Source organism: Borostomias antarcticus (genome assembly GCF_949987555.1).
Source record: "Borostomias antarcticus genome assembly, contig: scaffold_229, whole genome shotgun sequence".
Taxonomy (NCBI): domain Eukaryota; kingdom Metazoa; phylum Chordata; class Actinopteri; order Stomiiformes; family Stomiidae; genus Borostomias; species Borostomias antarcticus.
In genome coordinates this window covers 115,001-130,839 of record NW_028175746.1, presented here as the reverse complement: position 1 = coordinate 130,839, position 15,839 = coordinate 115,001, and the positions used below count along the sequence as shown (strand labels likewise).

The following is a 15,839-nucleotide window of genomic DNA, read 5'->3' as shown; positions in this document are numbered from 1 at the left end:
TGCACCACCAGTATATTGTTGACATTTGTCTCCTCTAGGTTCTCTAATGCTACTGCACATGCTGACAACATGCATCATGGGTGGAGGTCTGCACTCTCAAAGTGCCCTTCTGGTTATAGGGTGATTTGTGTCTGTTCTGTCAAGAGACTCGTAGGCTGTGAAAGTTGAGACCATCTAGTTCAGAGAGGGGGGCTACATAAGAGACACTGGGTGATTTTCTTCCACTTGATTTAAAACTCTCCTCTTACTTGAGTTTCTCCAGTCTCCAGTGTGGATCCTCCAGTCCAGCAGAGAGCAGCTTCACTCCTGAGTCTCCTGGGTGATTGTAGCTCAGATCCAGCTCTCTCAGGTGGGAGGGGTTTGACCTCATAGCTGAGGCTAGAGAGACACAGCCTTCCTCTGTGACCATGCAGCCCGACAGACTGTAGAAACACATCGATACAAACTCATTACTACCCTCTGCTGGTGAAAAGAGAGAGTTGAAGGATTATATTCCATCTTCCTACAGACAAATATTTGAACATTGGATCTGCCCTGGTTCACACATTGTCAGATTCTTGAATACAAAGTGATCTTTTTTTGTCAGTCAATATTTTTGATATGCTTTCTCTTCCTTGTAACCCATGCTAAATAAGAATGCTCTGAGACTCCAGGTTTATTATAGAAATGGAAAAGCCTGGTCTCTGTAGTACTGAGACATTCCAATCCAACCAATGAAACTCCTCATGAGAGTTCAGGTAGGTTTACACTGTAGCTTATCTGTAGTTACTGTAGTTGAGCTGTTTCTAGTGGGAACATCCAGCTGATCATCTGCTATGATTGTAACAGTTCATAATATCTCCCATCATGTCATTCATAAGAGTCTCATTCCAAAGATGAGAAACTCTGGTTTAAAAAGCTCTGGCAGCATTTCTCTGTTAGTCTGCATCCATTCAGTCTGTAGGGAGATGATGATGATGATGAAGATCACCAAACTGCTTCATTTGCAGTGAACACATGATGTATAAGGAGAGATGTCCTGTCTATGCAGTCCCCTGGAGCAGACAGGTTCAGAGGCAGGGTTCTGAAGGAGTTGCTGTACAGCTGGGAGTCCAGCTCACTCAGCTATTCCAGCTGTTTTAAACACAGGCTTTGTCTCAGCAGCTTCCCACCATCATCCCCTCATGCCAAGACTATGAACGATGGACCCTGAATCAGACCCATGGATAATGGACAGTGGATCATGGATCATCTCATTCCAGCTCACCCAGAATCTCCAGCCTGTCCCTTTTCCCTTGACTACCCTGCAACCTTTCACCCCCGACTACACACACACACACACACACACACACACACACACACACACACACACACACACACACACACACACACACACACACACACACACACACTATAACCGATACTTAAACAATGTTACACAAACACACCAGTACTTTAACAATGTTATTATTATCAAGGGATATGATAGGCTGTTTCTGAGCCAGGGAGAGCACATTTGGAGTTTGTGTGTTAAATAATTGTCAGTTCAAAGTTATCTTTAGAGTGCATTACACGAACGCCAGACTGGCAAAAATATACCCAGAGACTGATGACACCTGTAATGGGTGCAAGCAATCACCTGCTAATCACACACACACGTTCTGGTCCTGCCATGAGTTGACAGATTTCTTGCGCGAAATTTACGGTACACTCAGTACTCGACACAGACCTCAGACCCGACCCACTCACTGCCATATTTGGGATCTCTACACACATAACACCCACTCTCTCATCAGCAAAGCAGCGAGTGCTGGCTCTCACCTCCTTGCTAGCTAGACGTCTCATCCTATTCAAATGGAAACACCCCCGCCCCCCCTCACACAGTAGCTGGTTGAAAGAGGTTCTTAATCACATAACGCTGGAGAAGATAAGAATCTCAATCACTAACTCCAAACTATCATCTGACAAGACGTGGAAGCCCTTTATTGACTATTTGAACAATACTACTATCCCCCCAGATGACTAGATGCTGACCCCCCCCCCCCCCCCCCCTCTACCTCATCTACCCCCCTTCCCTTTTCTGTACTGTTTGGTTTTGTGAGTCTGTCTCATCTTTATTTACAGTTTATCATTCATTTATTTACTACATCCCTGCTTTCAGTATTGTTAAGTGCTTTGTCAGGGTTTGGATATGTGGGCAGGAAAGTGGGTGAGTAGGGTTTCGTGTTTTTGTCCTTTTGCTAAAAATCAATAAAAAGAATTTTGAAAGAAAGAAAAATAATTGCCCATTTGTGCGTCCTTCGTAGCACACTCTATTATCAAGGGATATGATGTGATATGATGAGGCCAGTGGCATAATGTAGTTATGATGGCCCCAGAGTGAGCTTATTATGATGGGCCCTATTAGTGCACACTACTTGAAGCACACACACACACTGTAGTCTATACACATTTTAACATCAGTGTGCTGTTGAATTAGCTAGCCTACGTTGGCTATTGTACTGGCGAAGTGGAGGTCAGAAAGCTATCAGAACCATGCGCTCATGCAGTAACAAACAGAGGCTCAATCAAATCAAGTCAACTTTACATAACTATGGCTGGGAAGGTTTAGGCAAAAACAACAACACATCAGCAAGCAAGTTGCTACTCTAGATAACTTGCCTATAAACTACTGTAAATAGTTGAGCTGTGGATAAGAGCTAACGATAAGTTTACTATTGACATCCATAAACTTTCTGCACTCAGTTTAACCAGGGCTTGTTGCTGTCGGCTTCACACAACAGAGATGCCTTCATTAGCTGATCTTAGCTAATATTCTTAAAAACATCTGAAAAACACGTTGGCTACACAATGAAACAGGCGCTGAGCGGCGACCTCACTCCATGATAACAACCTGCAGGGGCACGGCCTACCCCAAATCCCCTTGAGAAACACTTGTAGGCTAACATTACTCACCTATTTGAATGGCATTCCACTATTCTTGCATTGAGCAAAATTGAAGACAATGTCCTTAATATTCAACTCTTGGACTCTGAAAATTAAGCCTACCATAATGTATATATAACGTCGTGAAATGTACAGTACATCTAACAATAGCCTAATGTTATTGTTTGGACTTAATGTCAATCAATAGAGGTTCACATTTTTGAATGTTTGTCACTCAATTGAGGTTCAAATAGTAAATGGACTGCACTTATATAGCACTTTTCCACCTTAGCGGCACTCAAAGCGCTTTACAATGGCCTCTCATTCACCCATTCACACACACACACCAATGGCGGTAGCTGCCATGCAAGGTGCTAGTCTGCTCATTGGGAGCAATTTGGGGTTAGGTGTCTTGCTCAAGGACACTTCGACATGTGGACAGTCGGAGATGGGATTCGAACCACTGACCCTTCGATCATTGAACGACCCGCTCTACCAACTGAGCTACAGCCGCCCCGTCAACAGTTCACCTTTTGCGCCTAGTGAACCAAACCGTCTTGTGTCTGATCAAATAGAGACTTAACATTGGACAGGAACATACAGTATTACCCAGCAATCATCATTGCACATCTGTGTATGACAAAAATATGACACGTTTATTAATTGAATCGTTTTAAGTGTATTTGTTTATGTAGAATAAGCATATAATGTTGTTATTGAGTAAGACTTCTGCAGACTATTTTCTGGAGACATGGGTAGAGAGAGTGAGTGAGTGAGTGAGTGAGGGGGAGAGAGAGAGAGAGTGAGAGAGAGAGAGAGAGAGAGTGAGTGAGTGAGTGAGTGAGTGAGAGACAGACATGGGTAGAGAGTGAGTGAGAGAGAGAGTTAGAGAGAGAGAGAGAGAGAGAGAGAGAGAGTGAGTGAGTGAGTGAGTGAGTGAGTGAGTGACAGACATGGGTAGAGAGAGTGAGTGAGTGAGTGAGTGAGTGAGTGAGGGGGAGAGGGGGAGAGAGAGAGTGAGAGAGAGAGAGAGAGTGAGTGAGTGAGTGAGTGAGAGAGATAGAGAGTGAGTGAGAGACAGACATGGGTAGAGAGTGAGTGAGAGAGAGAGAGAGAGAGAGAGAGAGAGAGAGAGAGAGAGTGAGTGAGTGAGTGAGTGAGTGAGTGAGAGACAGACAGACATGGGTAGAGAGAGAGTGAGTGAGTGAGTGAGGGGGAGAGAGAGAGAGAGAGAGTGAGTGAGTGAGTGAGTGAGTGAGTGAGTGAGTGAGTGAGTGAGTGAGTAAATGAGTGCTAGCCTTGACAAGAAATAACCCACTGCCCCAATCTTCCATCTGCTTTCACCTTGGCCAGCCCATCTCAGCCCAGACTAACCCAGTCCAGTCCAGCCTAACCCAGTCCAGTCCAGCCTAACCCAGCCCAGTCCAGTCCAGCCTAACCCAGTCCAGTCCAGCCTAACCCAGCCCAGTCCAGCCCAGCCTAACCCAGTCCAGTCAAGCCCAGTCCAGTCCAGCCTAACCCAGCCCAGTCCAGCCTAACCCAGTCCAGCCTAGCCTAAATGTATATTTAATGGACTATAACGTTTTACTTCTTATAATAGACTGGGGTACCTTGGGATTTTAAGTACGTATGAAGGGTGCCGTGACAGAAAGAAGGGTTGAGAAAAGCTGGTATATATGGTGTGGCTCTGGGTGGTACCACAGTCATTGTTGTGTCTCTTAGTCTCTGACTGGTTGGCCACCCCTGCCCTAATGATTTGGGATCCTAGCAGCGCCCCTGTCTTGTTCCTAATCTACATTTGTATTTAGTCTTGATTGTGTCTTTGTTCCTTCATTAAAGGACCCACCCACCACCTACAGTCTGTATATGCCTGTATGTAAGCTTTGAGATGATAGTCCCTATTTTGTCAACTCTACTGTATGTACTGTAGTCCAAAGATAATTACTCAAGTGGAATGTTGATGCTCAAAACATCCCTCTTCAAGGACAGAGATGTACAATTACTTAGACATTTAAATCCCATCATTTAACATGTGAATATGCTCAGGGATACAGACCTCAGTTTCTCCAGTTTGCAGTGTGGACTCCCCAGTCCAGCAGAGAGCAGCTTCACTCCTGAATCCTGCAGGTCATTGTTACTCAGGTCTAACTCTCTCAGGTGGGAGGAGTTTGAGCTGAGCGATAAGGCCAGCAGAGAACAGCATGTCTCTGTTAATCTGCATCCACTCAGGCTGAGGAGACAAGGACAAGTATTAGCAAACATCTTCACCAGTAATCAGTGTATTGACAAAGCGTGTTTTCATTGGCAGGCAAAACATTTTTTCTGACTGAAGGCGTAACTTCACTCTTCACTTCAGCCTTCTGACAAACACTGCTACACTAGTGGTGAAAAGGAGGAATGACAGCTATATTGTCTTCCTCTCTCAGACTGAATTATAAACAGACTGACTCATTCTGGAGCTAGGAGAGAGAGTGCTGCTGCATCTAATATGTTTTAGTCATGAGCAGGTTTTTAATTCCTCTAATGAATACTCAGCATCCATAGAAATGTATGTAAGGCCTTTCCTGATTGGCTGGACACTATGGACCTGAGTCAGCTTGGAGGGTGCTAAGGCTCTTTGGACAGGACATGGACATTTACCAACATGCTATAGCCTACTTACTACTTGATACTTCATCATGTACACCTGGGCATGTTTTACACATCTAGGCATGCTAAGGAGTCAACTTTTATACACCTTGTTTATTTGCACTCTTGTGTATTGGGATTTTGTGTATATTTTGTACCCAATTTACATTTCATCTTGATTGTGTCTTTGTTCCTTCAATAAAGGACCCACCCACCACCTACAGTCTGTATATGTCTGTATGTATGCTTTGAGATGATAGTCCCTATTTTGTCAACTCTACTGTATGTACTGTAGTCCAAAGATAATTTCTCAAGTTGAATGTTGATGCTCAAAACATCCCTTTCCAAGGACAGAGATGTACAATTACGTAGACATTTAAATCCCATCATTTAACATGTGAATATGCTCAGGGATACAGACCTCAGTTTCTCCAGTTTGCAGTGTGGACTCCCCAGTCCAGCAGAGAGCAGCTTCACTCCTGAATCCTGCAGGTCATTGTTACTCAGGTCTAACTCTCTCAGGTGGGAGGAGTTTGAGCTGAGCGATGAGGCCAGCAGAGAACAGCATGTCCCTGTTAATCTGCATCCTCTCAGGCTGAGGAGACAAGGACAAGTATTAGCAAACATTTTCACCAGTAATCAGTGTATTGACAAAGCGTGTTTTCATTGGCAGGCAAAACATTTTTTCTGACTAAAGGCGTAACTTCACTCTTCACTTCAGCCCTCTGACAAACACTGCTACACTAGTGGTGAAAAGGAGGAATGACAGCTATATTGTCTTCCTCTCTCAGACTGAATTATAAACAGAGTGACTCATTCTGGAGCTAGGAGAGAGAGTGCTGCTGCATCTAATATGTTTTAGTCATGAGCAGGTTTTTAATTCCTCTAATGCAGGCATTCCCAAACTGTGAGGCGGGCCTCCCCCAGGGGGCCCCAAAGAAAGTCAGGGAAGGCGCGGAGGGATGGTTAGAAAAAAAAGAAGGAAAAACATGTTATTCATTTTTTAAATGTCTATGGTTTTTATGAATGAAACGTGATTTTAAAGGTCAGAAGATTGAAATAAATAATGTGAGAGATACTATAATATTATACTAAATGTGTGGATAGTGCAGAGAGAGCCTCCCCCCGTAGGCATGAATATATTGTGCGAAAACGTCATAACGTCAACTAGCAGCAGGTGCCACCGAGCTAACTTAGCTGTGTAACGTTATGGGCTAGCTGACGCTGCCTTGCAAAATGGAGAAATTTTTGGGGTTGGGGGGGCATGGGTGTGTCACTGTTTTCAGAGGGGAGGCCCACATTGATGGAGTTTGGGAACCCATGCTCTAATGAATACTCAGCATCCAATCAGCGTCCTGATTGGATGGACACTATGGACCTGAGTCAGCTTGGAGGGTGCTAAGGCTCTTTGGACAGGACATGTACATTAACCAACATGCTATAGCCTACTTACTACTTGATACTTCATCATGTACACCTGGGCATGTTTTACACATCTAGGCATGCTAAGGAATAAACTTCTATACACTTTGTTTATTTGCACTCTTGTGTATTGGGATTTTGTGTATATTTTGTACCCAATTTACATTTGTATTTCATCTTGATTGTGTCTTTGTTCCTTCAATAAAGGACCCACCCACCACCTACAGTCTGTATATGTCTGTATGTAAGCTTTGAGATGATAGTCCCTATTTTGTCAACTCTACTGTATGTACTGTAGTCCAAAGATAATTTCTCAACTTGAATGTTGATACTCAAAACATCCCTCTTCAAGGACAGAGATGTACAATTACTTAGACATTTAAATCCCATCATTTAACATTTGAATATGCTCAGGGATACAGACCTCAGTTTATCCAGTTTGCAGTGTGGACTCCCCAGTCCAGCAGAGAGCAGCTTCACTCCTGAATCCTGCAGGTCATTGTTACTCAGGTCTAACTCTCTCAGGTGGGAGGGGTTTGAGCTGAGAGCTGAGGCCACCACTTCATATGAGGCTTCGTTGAGGACATATCCAGAGAGTCTGAAATTACAAAGTAAACATGTATGACTTTTTGTTCCTTAATGACATTCTTATCTTAATAATATGATTGGTATAATATACACATGTCATATGTAGCCTAAGGCTTAATAAAGGGTACCCAGCTTTCAATAACTCGTAGGCTACCTCATCTCTGGCCAGTGACCTACAACATTCCTAGCCTTCAAACCAATACGCCAACCTCAAGAGGAGAAGCTTCTCAAACGTTTAATTTGATAGCCTACAGTATACAGCATGTTATATTTTGATATGGGGGAAATGAAAACATATAGATAAAATTACAGGTTTTAAGCTCACTGTTGATGTACAGGCCTAGAAGATGATAGAACAGTCAGCTCTCAGCCCGCTGCATGCTGTAGGCTACATGGACCAATACAGAATATAGTCACTACTGATCACTTTTCAATCATGTGTAGGAGCCTAAATGAAATTAATAGTGAAATTAAAGTCCTATGTTGCAAAAAAGGGCATTTTTAACTTGTGGCCATCCACAATGATATGAATCGATAACTGACGCTGCTTCTAGGTGATGTATCCGTTGGTAGCATACGATTTAGAGAAATCAGGAGTAGGCTAGTTTGGGCTAGTTTGCTGCACCACAACAGAGGTGACTGCATTTGCACCTTTTCCAGAATAATAACGAGGAATGAGGGTAGGAAAAATACCTGTTTCCATGGCATTTGTGCTTTCAGAATAACTGATTCAGGTTCACACCTTATGGGCCTCTATACATAGATTACACTTGACCAGTATTTAGTCCTTGATCTTGAGGAGGGAGAAATAGTGTCGGTGTTTCCATGGCAGAGAGCTCCCGTTGTCAGAGCCATAGACAGAGCTGCCAGCCGTGTAGGCGAGGGATTGTTGATGCATTGCGCACGGGTACTTTCTAACGTGTTACTCCTCACTGGATGTATGTATGGTGCAATGTGAGGAGGTGGAAACATGCCAAGCGCTGAGGTAGCAGTTTTTAAAAGTTATAGGGGGGTCAGCTCCAGCTGGTTCTGACCAGTTAAAGACCTAAAATCTATTTTAGAAGATCAGAGAATAGATGGGCGTAAGAATGTCTCACTGAATAAAACTCATTACACATAACATATAGGGGAGACATAACATATAGGGGAGACACACAGAGCTCAGTAAAGAGCATTCGTGCAGAGCGAGGTGCACGCGTGATCACACACAACAACAGAGCTGCAGAGCACGGGAGAACACGAGAGCACTGAGAAACTACCACACAGCTCTCCCAGAGCACGGGAGAACACGAGAGCACTGAGAAACTACCACACAGCTCTCCCAGAGCACGGGAGAACACGAGAGCACTGAGAAACTACCACACAGCTCTCCCAGATGCTGACACGGTGAAGTCCACATAGTGTCAGCTAACAAGATAAGCGCTGCTTTAGACAGGGAGTAAACATTCAAGCTGTGTAGGCAACTCGACCAAAAAACCTTGGATGATAACAGAACTTAATGAGCATTCTGTGAGGCTCATCAGTAGCTGGGATATATTTTGAGTCTGATACTTCTATATATTTGTTCTTTCCTCCCTCCTCTGACTAAAGGTAAATAACTGTGGGCCTGACAGAGCGGGGCGAGGCATTCAGTGAATTCATTCATTCTAGTGGTAGAGTGTCCTCCCAGAGACTGGGAGGTTGTGGGTTCGATCCCCGGCCGGGTCATACCAAAGACTATAAATGGGACCTATTGCCTCCCTGCTTGGCACTCAGCATCAAGGGTTGGAATTGGGGGGTTAGATCACCAAATGATTCCCAAGTGCGGCACCGCTGCTGCTCACTGCTCTCCCGGGAGATGGGTCAAATGCGGAGAACAAATTTCAAACACTCAGGTGTGTGACAATCAGGGGGACTTTAACTTTAATCTGTTGTCAGAGGGCTAGATGTGTTTTCCAGCTCTCCTGGTGGACGGCATTAATGACACACTGACCGATAGCATTCCTATCTGATAGCATTCCTATATGACAGCATTCCTATATGATAGCATTCCTAAATGATAGCATTCCTATATGATAGCATTCCTATATGATAGCATTCCTATATGACAGCATTCCTATATGATAGCATTCCTATATGATAGCATGACAGCATTCCTATATGAAAGCATTCCTATCTGATAGCATTCCTATATGATAGCATTCCTATATGATAGCATTCCTATATGATAGCATTCCTATATGACAGCATTCCTATATGATAGCATGACAGCATTCCTATATGATAGCATTCCTATATGATAGCATTCCTATATGACATGAAGAGTTAAGGAGTTGCGTGAAGCATACATCAATATTTCTAGCCGACGGCGAGAAAAGTACTCTGCCTAAAATATCATGCTGTAGAGCATAGGCAAGTCTTTATATGTATAGTAAATTGTGTTTGTAACTTAATTGTGGCTCATTCAGTCAGTCATAAATTCAGAATAGTAGTAAATATTGTAGATGGATGAGGGACAAAGTAGTGAAGATGAGATCATTTCAATGGGGTTTTAGTAACAGGGAACTGTTTTAGTAAGGGGTAAGAGGGTTTAGTAACACAGGGAACTGTTTTAGTAAGGGGTAAGGGGTTTTAGTAACACAGGGAACTGTTTTAGTAAGGGGTAAGGGGTTTAGTAACACAGGGAACTGTTTTAGTAAGGGCTAAGGGGGTTTAGTAACACAGGGAACTGTTTTAGTAAGGGGTAAGGGTTCTTAGTAACACAGGGAACTGTTTTAGTAAGGGGTAAGGGGTTTTAGTAACACATGGAACTATTTTAGTAAGGGGTAAGGGGTTTTAGTAACACAGGGAACTGTTTTAGTAAGGGGTAAGGGGTTTTAGTAACACAGGGAAATGTTTTAGTAAGGGGTAAGGGGTTTTAGTAACACAGGGAACTGTTTTAGTAAGGGGTAAGGGGTTTTAGTAACACAGGGAACTGTTTTAGTAAGGGGTTAGGGGTTTAGTAACACAGGTAACTGTTTTAGTAAGGGGTAAGGGGTTTTAGTAACACAGGGAACTGTTTTAGTAAGGGGTAAGGGGTTTTAGTAACACAGGGAACTGTTTTAGTAAGGGGTAAGGGGTTTAGTAACACAGGGAACTGTTTTAGTAAGGGGTAAGAGGTTTTAGTAACACAGGGAACTGTTTTAGTAAGGGGTAAGGGGTTTTAGTAACACAGGGAACTGTTTTAGTAAGGGGTAAGGGGTTTTAGTAACACAGGGAACTGTTTTAGTAAAGGGTAAGGGGTTTAGTAACACAGGGAACTGTTTTAGTAAGGGGTAAGGGGTTTCAGTAACACAGGGAACTGTTTTAGTAAGGGGTAAGGGGTTTTAGTAACACAGGGAACTGTTTTAGTAAGGGGTAAGGGGTTTAGTAACACAGGGAACTGTTTTAGTAAGGGGTAAGGGGTTTTAGTAACACAGGGAACTGTTTTAGTAAGGGGTAAGGGGTTTTAGTAACACAGGGAACTGTTTTAGTAAGGGGTAAGGGGTTTTAGTAACAGGGAATTGTAACACATTTCTGGTTAGAGTGCACATACAGAGACAAGGAGGGCAGCTTTGAATTGTCCATTAGGCAGCTTTGTCCATTAGGACAATTCAAAGGACAGATCAGGGACCAATTCAAAGGACAGATCTTTTCTGATCATTGCTTTCATTAAGTGTTTAGCACCTTACTCAGCACTGTGCATTCTGTATACTGTATTTTATATTCATTTGTATATTATGTTTTGTATGCATTATTGTATTTTTGTATCTATAATTGTATTTTTGTGTTTATAGTTTTATATCATGTTTTGTTTAGAGGGCTCCCTTCCAGAAGATACCTCTGGGTCAATGGGACAGACAAGGTTAAATAGATTGATCAAATTGTATAGAAAGATGAATACTTACATAGCCTTTCTGCAGACCTGCACAGCTGGGATCAGTCTCCTCCGCCCCTCCTGTGATGTGTTGTATTTGTTCAGGTCAAGCTCATCCAGAACCTCCTCTGAAATCTGCAGCATGTAGGCCAGCGCTGTGCACTGTATTGGAGTCAGTTCGGTTGATGTCTTCTTCTGCATGTAAGCTTGGATGTCCTGCTGAACTGAATGGTCATTCATCTCCATTAAGCAGTGGAGGAGATTGATGCACCTCTCTGGGGAGATGTTCTCCTCCTCATCCCCCCTGTTCTTGAGGAATCTGCTTGTTTCCTGGATGCTCTCTGGACTCCTCTCAATCTGAGGCAGCAGGCCTCGTAAGAGTCTCTGATTGGACTCCAGAGAGAGGCCGTGGAGGAAGCGGACAAAAAGGTCCAGGTGTCCGTTCTCACTCTGCAAAGCTTTGTGTACCGCCCCCTTCAGCAGCTCATTCAGAGGCGGCTCCTCACTCCTCCTCCTCCACAGATCAGCATCAAGGAAGGGCTCCAGTGCCTCCATGTTCTTGGTTGCGTAACAATGGTAAATGTAGACCGATGAGAAAAACTCCTGAATGCTCAGATGCACAAAGCAGTAGACTGCCCTCTGAAAAAGCACTGACTCTTCTTTGAAGATTGCTGTGCAAACCCCTGAGAACACTGCTGCCTCTTGGACATTGAGGCCACACTCTTTCAGGTCTTCTTCATAGAACATGAGGTTGCCCTTCTCCAGATGGTCAAACGCCAGCTTTGCCAGCTTCAGGAGAACTTTCCTGTCGGCCCTCAAGAGCTTTTGGTTGGTCTCGTTTTTCCCTCGATACTTCTGATTCTTCAGCTTCGTCTGAATGAGCAGGAAGTGTGTGTACATCTCAGTCAAGGTCTTGGGCATCTCTCCCTGCTTCTCTGTACTCAGCATGTGCTCAAGGACTGTGGAAGAAATCAAAGAGAAGACTGGTATGTGGCACATGATGTAGAGGCTCCTTGATGTCTTGATGTGTGAGATGATTCTTCTGGCCAGGTTCTCATCACTGATTCTCTTCATGAAGTACTCCTCCTTCTGTGCATCATTGAACCCTCGTACCTCTGTCACCCGGTCAACACACTCAGAAGGGATCTGATTGGCTGCTGCAGGTCGGGAGGTTATCCAGAGGAGAGCAGAGGGGAGCAGATTCCCCTGGATGAGGTTGGTCAGCAGCACATCCACTGAGGTTGACTCTGTGACATGACAGCAGGTCTGGTTCTTTCTGAAGTCTAGGGGCAGTCGGCTCTCATCCAGACCATCAAAGATGAACGTGGCTTTAGAGACAGCAAGTTCCTCTGCATCTTCCATGTGTAGTTCTGGGTGGAAAACATTCAGCAGTTGGAGTAAACTGTACCGGACATGTCTAATCAAATTTAGCTCCCGGAAAGGAAGCACAAACATGACTTCCACATCTTGATTTGCCTTTCCTTCAGCCCAGTCTAAGATTGACTTCTGCACACAGACGGTTTTTCCAATACCAGGGACGCCCACAGTCAGCACAGTTCTGATGAGTCTCTCTTGACCAGGCAGGGGTGTGATGGGTCTCTCTTGACCAGGCAGAGGTGTGATGGGTCTCTCTTGACCAGACAGGGGTGTGATGGGTCTCTCTTGACCAGGCAGGGGTGTGATGGGTCTCTCTTGACCAGACAGGGGTGTGATGGGTCTCTCTTGACCAGGCAGGGGTGTGATGGGTCTCTCTTGACCAGACAGGGGTGTGATGTGTCTATCTTGACCAGGCAGGGGTTTGAAGATGTCATTGTAGTTGATGGGTGTGTCACTGGTGATTTGTTTCCTGGATGCTCTCTCAAGTTGCCAAACCTCATGTTCATTATTAACCCCTTGACTCTGTCCCTCTGTGATGTAGAGCTCAGTGTAGATGCTGTTGAGGAGGGTTGCATTCCCTGTTTTTATGATTCCTTCAATCACATATTCAAACCTCCTCTTCAAAGTGGCTTTATGATCCTCTACGGCTCTTTGGAGACCTCTAACAACTAAGGAGAGACAGGAAGTACAAGAAATTAGATTGACAGGAATACAAACATTCATAGCAAATACGACTACAAATATGACTACAGGCTTGATTTCTGATATGATTTATTTTCTATAGTCTACCTTCAGGAATTTGGTAGTCCTCTCTTCTGCTTACAAGGGTTATTGATTATGATAATTATATATGTATTTTCTTATTTTCTTGGCGTCTCATTATGTGACTGTAACCTAGGACAAGTGATGTTGATGTTGTGTATTTTCCTGTTGTCCTTTTCTCTAGCCTAGGTATTGAATCTCTTGTGTGTTGAACAAATGTCAGTAATGTATATGTGACAAGGATGTCCTCCTGTGGGCAGCATGATTTATCCAGTTCCCAGCTACACAGCTGTCTAGAATTGTGATCACTGGCCGCACCCATGGGTGCAGCCTGCTTAGCCTATTAAGGCCTTCTACTGACTTTTGCTCTAGTTTGTAACTCGCCCTGATGAAGGCCGCATGGCCAAAACATGTTGGCTGTTTTATTTTATTCTGTTCTAAGATGAACTAGCCTATAATTAAAGCTTTTTAATCAAGAAGAGTGCCTTGGACCTTTTTGATGAATGCATGGCAAAGCTCTACAGATGGTGAGAGGATCTAAATCATGTTAGAGAGCAGATAACCAAGTGAATCTCTTACTTGTTTCATCACTTCTCTGAACGTACTGCTCTCTGGGTGGCTGCAGTACAGGTGGTGTTCTGGGTCTCTCTCTACACTGGGGGCAGGCGTGGTCTGCTGATGGACCAGGTGGTGTTCTGGGTCTCTCTCTACACTGGGGGCAGGCGTGGTCTGCTGATGGACCAGGCTGCTGCCAGTAGGAAGTGATGCAGGCTCTGCAGAACCTGTGTCCACAGGAGGTGAGGACTGGGTCCCTCAGCATCTGCTCACACACAGCACACCTGGACTGATCCTCAGTCAGGGCTGCCCTGCTCCCCTCACTGCAGGGACAGAGGAACCATGTGTGTTAAGAGATGTTTCATACAGTAGGAACACCAGGGTAAGAGGGTGTTGGCGGGTTTTTGGGAAAATGTAAAAAAGATTTAAGACTGTCTCTATCAAGGACCAACTAGTGGTGTGTGAGTGTGTGTGTGTGTATGTGTGTGTGTGTGTGTGTGTGTGTGTGAGAGAGAGTGAGAGAGAGTGAGAGAGAGTGTGTGAGTGCTGCTAGAGTTAGGGCTAGGATTTATGAGACAGATTTGGTATATAGTCAGCTGAACAGCTTTGAGAGAGAGACGAGAGAGAGAGAGAGACATGAGATAGAGAGAGAGAGAGAGAGACAGACATGAGAGAGAGAGAGACATGAGAGAGAGAGAGAGAGAGAGAGAGAGAGACATGAGAGAGAGAGAGAGAGAGAGAGAGAGAAACACAAGGAGTCACAGAGATAGTTTGAGACATACAGAGAGACAGAGAAAGAGAAGAAAGAGAGGGAGAAGGATAGATAGATACAGTAGATTAGATTAGATAGATAGATACAGTATAGATAAGATAGATACTGTAGATTAGATTAACCGGTAAGAGTGTTACTGAAGTAACTAATTGATAGTTTTTAGTATGATAAAAAAGCTACAATTATTACAGTATTGGTAGCTACAGTATTACATCATTGGTAGTTTATGACATTATTAGTTGCTATACTCCAGTACTCTGAAAAGGATTGATAGATCCTTTTGTGATGAACATGTTATGATGTAAATCTTAATGTTTACTTCATTTAACAGAATAACTCTAACATGTCACCTTTGTTAAATAACATCAGTGGTTCATATTTACCTTTTCTCATCAGGGTTCTTTCCATCACTGAACGTGAGAAGAAGATCCATAGACCTGTCACTCTTCATGGACACACAGCTGGGTACAGGTGAGGCTGGTCTCTGCTGTTTGATCCTGTCAAAGACACAGAGACATCACCAGAGTATTATCAGCTGGAACTGCTGTGTTTGTTGGGGTGGAAATGTAAATCAATATGAACCATGAAAAAGACGCCCATATGAAAGTAACTTCACCCCATACAAGCCTACACATGATGACATCAGCCCACATGTGATTAAATGAACAAAACGGTCACTTGCAATCTACAAAGTAGCAGGAGGCAAAAGCTGCTCATCTGGACAAGGACACATGTAACAACAACGCGCTTCATCACCGCTCAGGACAAGAGGTGTAAATCAGCGTGTCTACCCGGGGTTGGTGTTTACATCACTGCAGATCAGAGCTGGAGCTGAGAAATACCCGTGTCTACTGCAGAGTCAGCAGACATGAGACTGAATGATGAGTGTTCCCTTTACCACTGAAGACTGAACACACGTTAGTGGGTGTTGGTGGGGATTTGGACTCATGTAAAAAT

General features: G+C 43.9%; 1 protein-coding gene across 1 annotated transcript; it reads right to left on the bottom strand.

Annotated features, from left to right (window-relative positions):
- Positions 1-244: 244 nt before the first annotated feature.
- LOC311328628 (NLR family CARD domain-containing protein 3-like) lies at positions 245-14,414 on the bottom strand (the record flags this gene model as incomplete). The annotated part of the gene is made up of 7 exons (XM_084462571.1): positions 14,135-14,414; positions 13,179-13,461; positions 11,448-12,974; positions 7,379-7,552; positions 5,954-6,127; positions 4,961-5,134; positions 245-422 (listed from the first exon to the last, which is right to left on the bottom strand). The coding sequence occupies exons 1-7, from the start codon at positions 14,373-14,375 to the stop codon at positions 245-247; spliced, it is 2,751 nt and encodes a 916-aa protein (XP_084318697.1). The 5' UTR covers positions 14,376-14,414.
- Positions 14,415-15,839: the final 1,425 nt, after the last annotated feature.